The 12,649-nt window shown below is 43.8% G+C and overlaps 1 protein-coding gene across 5 annotated transcripts in view; it reads right to left on the bottom strand.

Annotated features, from left to right (window-relative positions):
• Positions 1-12,649, bottom strand: part of Znf385b (zinc finger protein 385B) — a 102,162-nt gene that overhangs the window by 79,675 nt on the left and 9,838 nt on the right. For 4 of the 5 annotated variants that reach the window (XM_038336207.1, XM_038336209.1, XM_038336211.1 and 1 more), the window contains exon 2: positions 6,949-7,091. In XM_038336207.1, coding sequence (XP_038192135.1) covers positions 6,949-7,035 — 87 coding nt within the window. In that variant the 5' untranslated portion in view covers positions 7,036-7,091. Of the gene's footprint in view, positions 1-6,948; positions 7,092-12,649 lie in introns of those variants that run through there. The other variant, XM_038336210.1, reaches the window with a different exon arrangement.

The following is a 12,649-nucleotide window of genomic DNA, read 5'->3' as shown; positions in this document are numbered from 1 at the left end:
CAAATTTCATGGGGGTGCAATATTCTTCATACATGTATACCTCTGGCTAAAGTATTTGTATAGCAATCTTTGTTAGCTCTCTGTTACATTTTAAAAGTTTTCTTTTGAATCAAGATTTATTTCTAATTATGTGTATGTGTCTCTGTGTATATGTACACATGAGTATAGGTGCCTGCAGGTGCCTGCAGAGGCCAGAAGAGGGCAGCAGAGTCCCTGGAACTGAGTTCCAAGTGGTTGTGAGCCGCCTTGTGGACGCTAGGAACAGATCTCTGGTCTCCTGCCAGAGCAGTGCTTGCTCTCCGCCTTCTCTACAATCCCCTTAAAGGTTTGCTATAAACATATATTTTTTTGTAATCATCTCATAGGCATTGTTGATGAATATTCTAAGCCCAATAATGGGCAACAATTTCTACTCCTTTCAAGTAGTTCTGAGCAACCAGAGGCAATTTCTTCCCAGTGTAGCTTCTTACACACCTCTCTATAGAGCGTGCAGAAGAGGACGACACTTTAGTGTAATTCTGAAGCTTTCATCAAAAATGAAATTTCGACCACATTCTCTTTTATTTCTTTCCTCTTTAATTTGGCTGGGATAAAGGAGTAAGTGTAGTTAGACATGCTAGCATCTGTAAAATATACAAAATATATAAATATTTAATGCTAACAAGCACTGTTAAGAGCATAAAAACCAGGCCCAAAGAGCAAAGATTCACTTTGGGCTACACCAGCTGAAGCATTCCGCTATACAAGACCAAAGCAGAAGCACATATCTGAATGTAGCAATAAGGAGCTTATCCAACAGAGGCAGGTATTCAAAGCAGGTGAAACAGTCTAGCATCCCAGAGACATAAACTCATAGCAAAGGCAAACGGCTTTTAATTTCTAAGTTCTTTCTTTCCGCACCAGTTGATGTTTAAGCAATGCATTATTTCTACTGTAAGAAAGGCAAACTTTGAGCGCTTGTTGATACTTGCGGGCCAGGAAGGACTCAGACACCAGACAGAATGGTGAGGTGACTTGCTGATTGCACAGGTGATCTCACAGCTTGTCATGCGTGATTCGGACAATCACACACTGGCTTGAGACGTCAGACTCCGAAAATTATCTTTATTCTGTTCCACACATCTGATCATGTGTCAGGAAAAAATAATTTCAAGATAGGAGTGAGGTCACATTTTTTTCCCTAAAAAATAATAAGGTTATTGAGCCTCTTGGGGTGAAACAGCAGTTTGTGCCTGTGGTCTCCTAGAAGGGTGGCAGAAACACAGCAGGACCCGAGGAGAATTTCACATAAACAGGCTCATAAACACCTGTCAATCACAGCGAAACCGAGGGGTGGCTGTCGTCCCCGGGCAGCTCATGATTGCAGGTTGAGCCCTGGAGAGGCAGGCAAACACATCTCTCCCTGTTTGCGGGATGCAGCTTCTTAGAAGTGGCTTTACCTACCAGTACCTACACGCATGTAAGATGGGAATGTGTCTAAACCGAGCTCACAGCAGAACACCACAGACTTCACGGTTTGACAACGGAACTTCATGGTCTCACACTCCTGGAGGCTGGAAGTGTGAGATTAGGTTAGGTTATATTTAGGGATATATATGTATTTACATGGGCATACAATAAGAACTAGTGGGAAGGGGGGGGCAGAGTTTGAAAGAGAGAAGAGCAAGGTAGACAGGAGCGTTTGGAAGAAAGAGAAGGTGTTAGAGTCCACGGAAGAGGATCCAATCCACCTTGACTAAAGGTCAGAGGGTTCAGACCTGGTCTTGCTCCTTCAAGGTTATTGACAGCAGATTTGACTTAAGGTGTGGCTACTAACAGGGTGTCTCGACGTAGGCTGTGGTTACTTAGTGTTTTAGGTATTAAGATGGTAATCACTTTGTTTGTTCCTTGTCTTGTGGTAAAAATGTCTTTTGCTTTCTTCCCCTCTTGGAATGGGGTATTTAAAGGTCATAAGGAATAAACGTGGGGGTGGGGGGATTCAGTATTCACTGGGTTGCCCTCCACACACTATCTTACATCATCTCTGTATTTCTTTTGTATCTTTGTTTATTCTGCCTGACATTTCTAATCCACATGCCCCTACCCTAGAACGCAGGAACCTGTTGAGGCTGGACGTGGACAAGAAGGAAAAAAAAATGTTGAAATTATATTATAATCTCAAAAAATAGAAACTTTAATAAGTTGGGAACAGGTTAAAAACTGGCAAGGGGGTTGGACTGGGGCATATGTCAGTCTGAGTGCTAACTGCATGCCAGCAAGAACACGAAAGTCAGCGGCTGGGAAGATGCAGACCGAAGACTGGATGCGAAGAAGCAGCCCCTCAAAGACAAACCCTGAATGCTGGGGCAGCGGGAGAAATGAGCATCAGTGTGTAGCCAGCCTGAAAAGCCTCCTGGGTCGGACCATGAAGGTCAAGATCTTAAAGATAATGGATGTTTGTGTTTTCATGGTGTTCACTTTCATGACTGACATAAGCCATCTCTCTGTACAGCATAACCACAGACTGGGGCTCAAGTCATCCCCTCCTGGTGGCTGGTGGCTGGATTCCTTATCAGTCTCTTCACAGTTCTGCTAGATGGGGTCTTACATGGTTTATTCTTTTTTTTTTCTTTTGAAGATTTACTTACTTATTTTAATGCGTATGAGAAATTGCCTACATGCGCGTATTTGTAGCCTAAGTGTGCCTGGTGCCCTCAGGCTAGAGCAGGCAGTGCTCTTAACCACTGAGCCGTCTCTCCACCCTCTGCTTACTCATCATAAGCAGCATGGAAAGCCTCAGCCGTGGAGTGTGAGGCAAGGCAACCTCTGAATGAACGCTGGGAAGCACAGATTCTGCAACGTGTAAATTCAACGTAGAACATGGCGCCCGTTCTGTTTTAGACGACGATGGAATGCCTTTTAATTCTTATCTGTCATACAGTCATCTGCTCTACTATAAACAAAAGAGAAAACATGAAGTATCTGTGTACTGAGACACAGTCTTAGTAAGCAGCCTTGGCTGGCCTGGACTCTACTCTATAGACCAGGCCGTGCTCGGTCTCACAGAGATCTGCCTGCCTATGAGCTGCCACCACATCTGACTATGTCTTTTTAAAAGAATTACTTTATTCTTATTTATGTTTGTGTGCACATGCACACGGGTGGGGAGGCCAGAAGGCAGCACTGGATCCACACTGGAACTGACGTTAAAGCAGGTGTGCACCAATGCGTGTGGGTGCTGGGGGTTGAACTTGGGTCCTCTGCAAAAGCAGCAAGTGCTCTTAACCACGGAGCCATCAATCCAGCTCCTAAATATATGTATTTTAAATTAACTTGAAGAAGGTAACAAAGCTGAGGATTTTCAAAACTTTTTTGAAGAAGGATGCTTAAAAAAAATCCCACACTAGCTCAGAATTGAGAATAATAGCTGGTTATTTATTTAGGGGTAGACTCACAGATCAATATCCTCTGCTGGAATGGAGAACAGTAACTGAACCCTACAGCCAGAAAAGAGGCTGGACACATGCTTTACATTGGCATAAATAGTATAAGAGGCCACACCCCAGTGGGCGGGTAACTTAAAGGCTACTGGCTGTAGGATTTCCTACAGCACCTCCCCCTTTTGTTTAAATAAGAGAGTTCTAAGCCTAATACAAAATTATATACAATAAGAACAAATATATTTAATAATTATTCTATCCTAATGAATTTGAGTCTTGTATAATAAATAACTTGGCAAGTCATGAGAGGAAAGTAACTACCTCCCACACCACTTTTCTCTGTGAGTCTTGGTATAGCAATTAAATTGCTACTTTTCAAGTAAAAGTTGATGAGGTTTGATCCCATTTCTCATATTTATTTAATCTCAGTGGTGGCCAAAAGCAAAGCGAGAGTACAAGTCACCCTGTTTCTCAAGGAAAGAGCAGACGGTAAGAAGATCTGCCATAAGACACGACAGCTGTTTTACAGATATATTCTGCTTCTTCACAACTGCTGGAAGAAGTTTGTATTTCATATTCAAAAAGCCATTTCCTCTTTTACTTCATGATCCTGTGGGAAATTATCTTGCTTGCGTCCAGCAAGGACAGGGAAAGGTTTCTGATTGGGCTTTGTTCCCAGTGAATGAGTGGGAGGTGACATGGGCCTAAGGAGCCAAGGGCCTGAAGAACCAAAACACAAACCTCAGCGTTAAAGGATCATAATTCAAGTCCCAGCTACTGCTCTTGACAATAGGAGAGACAACCGCTGACTCCTTGAATCGCTGGAGGGATGTAAATGATCGCAAATGCATGATAATTTAGTGTAATGATTGGTAACAGTATAGAAACATTTCCCGAGGAAATAAATGTGGTCATTGACAGACCACATCTTAAAATCTCCTAAGAAATTTCCCAAGTGGCTCGGATGCTGGGACGGAAAAATCGAGGAAGGGACAGTTATTTAAGCTGCACCTCAGAGCGATACACACTCACACACACAGAGACTCATTCCCCCTTCCGTGTGTGTGTGTGTGTGTGTGTGTGCCTGTATCTGTGTGTGTTGATAAAGGGTTCTACTATGGAGCCCAGGCTGAATTTGTACTGAAGATCGTCCTGTCTTAGCCCACTGGCATAAGTTGTACAGCACCATGGCCAACAAGATGAGAAGTCCCACTAGGGCTGGCTTAATCCTTAATAGAGCACTAGGAGGGGCATGACTTGGATTTAGCAAATTGAGCAAAATCAGTATTTCTGGTAAGTTTTCTTGCATTTTTTCACTCTAGTAATCAGGTAATATTAATATTTGAACATTCGGAGCTTATTTTCTTCTAAGAAGAAAAAACCTTATAAAAAGAATATTCATTGAGCTTTATCAATATAGTATAAGATTCTTATGCACAATAAATAAATAATATGATGTCAGTGCATCTGTGAGCCCTATGCAACATTAATAAGCCAATATAAAATTCATTTTTACGTTAAGGAAGAACCTTTTTGAAAGCCCTTAAAATTCCAGATGCAATGGCAGGCAAGGCATTCTGAAGATTGATAACAGTGACCTACAGAATATCACTGAGTATCTGTACTTGCAAAACACGTCGGCAATCAGGTATCTGTTAGGTGTGAGGCGGTCGGAAGGAGCGGGACGGAGGGTGCTAGCTGTGACAACGCATCCCCAGGGAAAGGCGTAGAGTGTGCTCAGGGGCAGAGAATGAAGTTTCCCAGTTGCCTTGGGTGCTAATGTCTTCCTAGAAGCTGAACGCGTTTGTAACACAGCTCTAATCTCCTGTGGGCAATTTAAAAGTATATATATATATCATGCTGCTCGTGCTAATAATCTTGTATGAGACTTGCATTAAAAAGTAAGAACACAGGCAAACACATTTCAGCTTGCTGAATCACCCAGGCTGCTTCTCAGCAGCCCCTCCCTGGTGCTGCAGTCCACAGACATAAGCGGACCAAAACAGGACCAAAAACAAATACCTGGAAAACATTCCAAGTACAGCGGGGTGTTTGGAAATGATTGCAGACTCAGGGGCAGGCTTGACTCAAGCTCAATGCCTCGCTTTGGGAGGGTCACTCTCACTTCTGATGTGGTCATGTGGCCAAGATAGGCCTGACTTATCTTATTTCCATGCTTGCCTTTCATGCCTTAAAACAAAAACCAAACAAAGAAAGCCGGTTGGCCTTGGCCAGAAAAAAAAAAAAAAAAAAAAAAAAAAAAGAAATAAAAGAAAAAAAAAAAAAAAGAAACGAAAACAGAAGCATTCAACCATTTATTCACCATGTCAACGGTAGAGCCTTTACAAATCTGTGCGATCCTTCTCTTGCCGCTTATCATAGAGCACTGGGGCCCCAGCAGAAGGCTTGTCAACAGATTCTATTTACAACCCTGGAGGAGAATCCTCTTGCTTTTTTTTCACTCTTGCAGAAGAGAGTTTGCAAAGAGGGCCCATCTGGCCGGGCTTCCAAAGCACACTGTCTGGTGCTGTTGATAACGCCACTGTTTGTTTTGATCATGGCAGCGTCTAGAATGTTCTTGTTCAGGAATACCATCCTGCCCCACCAAACGCATTTATCTATGGTGCAGATGTAATCCGTGCCATTCCCTCAGTGTTCAACCTTCCTCCTGCTCGAAGTTTCCAACCAACCCAGAACCAGGCTGCTCAAAAGCGGCAGCTCTACTTGGCACACCTAGGAAATGCCTTTCATTCAAATAAAAGGAAGTTGGCTGACTGACGTGAGTATGCCATTCGGGGCCAGCAATTCACAAGTATTCATTATGTATGTTTAATGGGGGAACAGCTACACACTGCACAGATAACTGATATGTCAATTTCAAATGTGTATCTTCCTTTTCGGTCAGAGTCAGATTCAAGAACTCACACGAGCTCCCAAATAAAAACTCTGTTTATGCAAAAGTCAGACTTGATCTCAGACATCTCTCAAATAAAAAGGCCCCCAGAAAGACAAAGCCCATGGTTGCTGTTTTCATTTTTCTTTATAGTGAAAGTTGGGAAAAGAATTAACGTGGCTTGGTGTCTCTAAATTGAGTTCTTGACCACATCTGAACAGTGCGCTTCAGGGACAACAGAGAATAAAGCAACCTCGAAGCCTCAGGAACAACAGAGGGTAAGGTCACCTTGAAGCCACAGGGACAACAGAGAGGGTAAAGCCACCTTGAAGCCTCAGGAGAAACAGAGAGAGCAAGGTCACCATGAAGCCTCAGGAACAACTGAGTGGCAAAGCTACTGTGCAGGGCATCAAAACTGGACAATGAAACAGGTTAGTGTCATCTCTGGAGGCATTAGTACAGTCCACATGTTTAATGTGGCTCGACTGAGGCATTTTCCCACAGTATAGCTGAAAGGGAGGGACCTTAGCCACACACTTTGGAAACAGAGTCTACCCGCAGTCTACCTGGGAACATAGTCAAAGAAAAGAGATTACACGGCAGAGGCATATATAAGAGAAAAAAGCATGTACTCACTGTGTTAAAATTTGGAAAGAGCCCGACAGCAGAACTACTGTCCACTGGAAAAGACATAAACGGCTTGATGTCCAGCGAAGGCTGCATCACCAAGGTGGGTGTGCGCACGAGAGCAGGGAGGGTCGTAGCGTGGCACGCGCTGCCTGCCAAGGACAAAGCAAAGCAAACTCAGTCTCGTGCTCACATCCTTTCCCGCCCAGGTGTACTGGGCCAACCCAAGGCTGCTGAGCTGTGACCTGCAAACACAAGGAGTTACAGAAGCAAGCACTTGAGGAACACCGTCAAGAAGAGCTCACCGTGGCCTGAGCGACCTGCAGAGTACTTCCCTGTGCACAAGCCAAGGACTTCTCAGGGTCAGGTGACAAACTGTCCCCAGGTCACACCAGCAGGTGTGGCACACTGCGAATGTCCTGGCATCTTTGAGAACCCACAGAGCCACAGACTGCTGGAGAATAAAGAAGGGGGTTCTCAAGATGCTCTTTACTGTTGGGAGTAAATAGCCAGCAACAAATTTTATGCAAACCAGAGATAATTACTGCGGTTTTTATGAGGAAGGAAAACTTGGACTTTGGCAGTTACTGGCTATCGTTATGACTCAATTCCTTGTCTTAAAAATGATCACAGAATTTTCCTTACTCTAGGGGAAAGAGGAAGTCTGGACATGGGATGGCTGGAGAACACAAGGTAGGCTGTGGTCTGGCCGTAGACAGGGTGTCTGGAGACAGGAACTCATCATTTTGTCTTAATTTTTACACCCAATGAACTTGTGTTCTTTGGGCACCTGTCCCTTTGAATAGTAATATTAGCTCTTGCATCCTTTGGTATCTGGTTTAGTGTAGGACTGGGTAATTTATAATGATGTTGGCATTCTTCCTCATCATTAACATTCAGAGTATAGATACATTTGTTGGCATGGTTGGTTCTCTGGAAAGACAGGCGTGGCATGTTTGTGTATGTGTGTGTGTGTGTGTGTGTGTGTGTGTGCATGCGTGCATGCCTATTTTTGCAGGCATATATGTACATGTGTACTCATGCATGTAGAGACCAGAAGCCTGCATCAAATGTCATTTCTTAGGGACCCAACACCTTGTTTTCTGAGTCAGGTGTTTTAATTGGGGTTTTGCAGATCTGGTAGGCTGGCAAGCCAGTAGACCAAGGGATCCTGTTGCCTCTGCTTCCCTGAGCTGATACTCTAAGAGTGATCTCCCAGAATGTACCACCCTGGTTGCCTTTTATGTGGGTGCTGGGGATCAAACTTACGTCCACTCTGCACGTAGCTGCAGTCTCTTCCCATTTTACCCAGCATCCTTAGTGCCTGACAACCACCAATCAATTTTATGTTTAGATTTACCAGAACATACCATTTAAATAAAACCTCCCATGCCTTTTGTGACTGCCTTTGTTTGTTTGGGATGAGTGCTTTCACGTTTTGCTCATGCTGTGGCATCCACCAGCGTACTGTGTCTTTTCGAGGCTGAATGCTCCTTTGCTGTGGGAAGGTCCCCCATTTTGCATATTCATTTATCAGATCATGGATGTGGATCAATTGTACTTTGGGGGCATTCTGAAGAGGGCTGAGGACTTCATTACCACCAACAACACACGAGGGCTCAGTTCTCCCTGGCTTGCCTGTCTTGGATCACACAGTAATTTCATGCCTAGACTCTCTCGCTTGCTTCAAGGAGAAATGAGAACTGAGAGAAAATGCCCCAACCACTGAAGTGCACACCTGCCTCTTCAGTCCCCAAATCACTGACATCCCTGCCTCAGAGATCGCTTGTTTTGGTAATGAGTATCCAAAGAAACTGATGGCATGTTGCCAATCAGTTGTGCAGAGTATTGGCATTAGTGTTTAACAGAGTGTCAAAACTCACTTACACTGATCTTTAAATATACGTGTGTGTGTGTGTGTGTGTGTGTGTGTGTGTGTAAAAGAGATAAGAGAAAAAGGGCACCTGAAGTATTATCTGTAATAGCCATTCTGATCAGCCATGGCCATTAGGAAATACATATGAGGGCTTAGTACAGACAATCATCAGCCAAGAGCATCCACTAAACAGTGCTTTTGTTTTGTTTCCCTGATGCTCAATTAAATAATCTGGTTTGGTCTGGTATGTATACACCACCGGCATTTAATTATAGATTATTCTCCTAATCAGGTAATGCTATCTCCATTTGGTAACCTCAAGCCTGAAGATCCAAGATGATGTATGACATCATTGCATCCAATGTCGCAGAGGCATATCTGAAAGGATTTACTTTAAAATCGTAGTTAAATTGACCGCTAGAGAAAATGGCCCTTAGCAATTTATCATCATAATTATTATTAGAATTGTAAAGTACAAAGAGTGAGCAGGTAGATTAATCTAAGTCGCCTACTGAAGGAGCAGAACAGTTTTGGGGCGGCTGGGTCTCTGAAAAGAAAACCAAGCTCTGTCTCCAAGGCCTCAATGGTGGCTGTGACAACAGCGAGTAACACAGAGGCCCCTAGGGCCTGGTGAGAGTCGCGCTATACTAGCAAACTCAAATCAGACAGAAAGCAGCGGGCAAACTCACAAACAGATTGCTCATCAATGAAGGTCAGAGCGTTCGCCGTCCTCCTTACCCAATCACATCTCTATGCTAATAGATCGGAGGCAGGAGAACTACTTAGCTTCCACCGTTCATTAGCATAAAAACTTAGCAGCTGCTTACCATTCATTAGCATTTTAATGACACACAATTTGCCACGTTAAACACAGATTGTTTTAAAGTACTGATGGATCTTCTGAACAAACCAAGCTCCCATCAATACCTTCACCTCAGTCTAGCTATTGTCTGTTTTTTTACCAGCACGTCTTCGCCAACACTTTTGGCGCGCACAGAAGCTTCTGCAGATCGAAATGAAAGGCGAAGGGGAAAGCGACCGTCCTCCCACCCCGCCCACGGTCGGAAGCTCTGTACTCTTTGATCCGCTGTCACTTAATTCCAGATTTTGCTACTACTGCTGGCAAGCCTTCCTTGTCACCTCTGGGTGCCGGAAAGTCGCTTAAGATTTGTGGAGCAGAAATTTGGTTGAAATGAATTGCACCCTACAAGAAAATGTTCAATTTTTCTAAGAGCCAACGACTTGCTGAGAAAAAAAAAAAAAAAGAACGAACGAACGAAAAGGTTAACAATGTAATAATGAGCACTTCCGTTCAAAAGTGCCCTCTTTGCATTGCTCCTGTCATGAGACAGGAACAATATTTAACTTTATAAAAAAGCAAGCTTGGGGGTTAAGGGGAAAGGGCAGTTATTAAGTAAAGTGAAGTTTATTAGGATACAAGGAGAGGTTAGGCTTAGACTGAAATGCGCATGCGCGGGCACACGCCCAGGGCAAAGTGGACGCGGTCCGCTGGTGAGAGTGTCACCGCTTTTGACTTTCTGCAATTATCCATTTATTCATCTGTACCTGTGACTCTGAAGGGTGTGTGGGGGTGACAGAGCTGATAAATGTGCACTTGAGTGTAGGTGCGCTCCACACAGCGGATAGAGGAGGACAGGCGTCCTATCCTGTGGCCTTCCGACTCACCGCTTTCTGAGGTAGGATCTCTCGCGGAACCTGAAGCTATCTGTGGTGGGCAGGCAACACGCTCCAGCAATCCTCCTGTCTCTGTGCCCCGTTACCCAACAGCTTGCAACACTGGGGTGACAGGAACGTTGCATCCTGAGGGACTCTTCTATAGGTGAGACCCAAACTCAGCAGGCATTCTTACCAATGAGCTACCTCTCCAGCACCCACAGATTTGGCTGTTTTTGTTGTCGCCGTTCTTGAATTACTAACTGTAACGGTTCGTTTTTGTCAATTTGACAGAAACTAGAGTCACCTCAGAAGAGGGAACCTTAATTTAGGAATTGCCTGCATCAGATTGGCCTGACTGCTTGATTAATGATTGATGTGGACGGGCCCAGCCCACCATGGGCAGTGCCATCTCTGGGCAGGTGGTCCTAGGCTGAACAAGCTGGAAGAAAGCTGGTACTCAGGGTTCCTCTAGCGTCTCTGCGACAATCCCGTCTCAATTATCTTGATGGTGGGCTGTAACCGCAAAGATGAAGCAAACCCTTTCTTTCCTCAGGCTCATTTGGTCAGTATTTTATGACAGTAACACAGTCCAATCTAGGATGCTAACCCCTTGAGGCCAGCGTAGAAAGTGCTGAGTTTCACAGAAATGAACAAAGTCAAAATAGGGCTTCACTTTATTTGATGGGTCTTTTTATAGTCCATGTATTTATCAAACTTCCTGCTAAAATGAAAAATGAAACGCACCCACCCACCCACACTTCTCTGGTTCTAATGAATTCTCTTTTAGGTGGGGGTGGGAAGAAAAGGGAGGAGCAGTCGCTGGCTTCACGTTCAACATCCAGAAGGAGAGTCAAAGTCAGAGAGACCTTAATCCCACGTTTCCAAGGCCTTCCAATTGTTAACTCACCATGCTCATCATGACAGGGTACCCTACTTTGGGGGGTGCAGTTTATCAGCTCACCATGCTCAGCATAGCAAAGCACCCTACTTAGGGGGCACATTTATAGTTTTCTGAGTCCCAACAAATAGAAGTTATATTTATCTATTTGATGAAATCAGTAATACGTGAAAGACTCACCACTGTGATCATAAAAAAGAATCCTATTATTTCAGTCAACTGCCTCTGTAACATAATAGGTACCTTATCATGTCAATGGATTATGTCATAATCCATCACAATGAAAGCTCATTTGAGGGCCAAGTGACACTTGGAATTATTGTTTTAGTCTCTGACCTTTAGAAATGTGATCTGGAAGGCCATTTTAGGTTATAATCCCAAGGCTTCCTGGTGCCTCATCTTTGTTCCGTAACAGAAACAAACAAAACATCTAAGTCTTAGTCATGAGAGCCAGACAACCCAAATGAAGAACTATTTACTGAGTGAAATGAAGCCTGTTCTTAACTACACAGGACTTTCTCCCTAGGCCACTGCCAGGGATGTCCCTTCTAGCATGTACTGATATAGAAAATTTAGCACGCCATATGTGCCAAATACAGACCGCCCAAATATTTCCCTAAAGGAATTAAAATGAGTGGCAGTTCAATTTTTTAAAAATTTTCATTGCTTTCCCAGATTTTGGACCCCTTACCCCCCTGACCAGCACAATTGATAACAGAGCACCCATGCACTTCTCCCAGCCTGTTGGGTTAGGAAAATATAAAAGACCGAGAGGTCACTGACCAAGCACGACCACTAGGAGGTGACTACGTGAGTAACGACTGACACTGTTAAAACTTTGCTTCCAAAATGGTTATAGAATAATAGCACAGGACAATGAACCAAGCATGTTACACATGGCACTGATATTCATCTGTATTCATAGATCGCACATATATTTATACTTAGATACTCATCTGATGCTACAACAGGATATTATTATTATTAGCCTGATTTCAGAGATGGGAAACGAAGGCTCAGAGCGAGTCCAACTTCAAAACAATTTATATGCACAGGTGCAAGAGTTCAAATCCAGGCAATTTGACTTCTGACTCCTGGTTTTCATTGCTGGGTTATTGATGGAGACACTCTAACTATCTAGGTACATCCTTCGGCTGCAGAGAAGATGATTTTAATCACAAACCAAGCTTTGAGGCAGAGTTGGGGAGACACCATGTAGTTGCCCAAAGAAGACAGACGCCAGAGACCCTTACCGGTAA

Source organism: Arvicola amphibius, chromosome 7 (assembly GCF_903992535.2).
Source record: "Arvicola amphibius chromosome 7, mArvAmp1.2, whole genome shotgun sequence".
Classification (NCBI taxonomy): domain Eukaryota; kingdom Metazoa; phylum Chordata; class Mammalia; order Rodentia; family Cricetidae; genus Arvicola; species Arvicola amphibius.
Note: the sequence above shows the minus strand (reverse complement) of the source record. Positions and strands in the feature narration are given on the sequence as shown.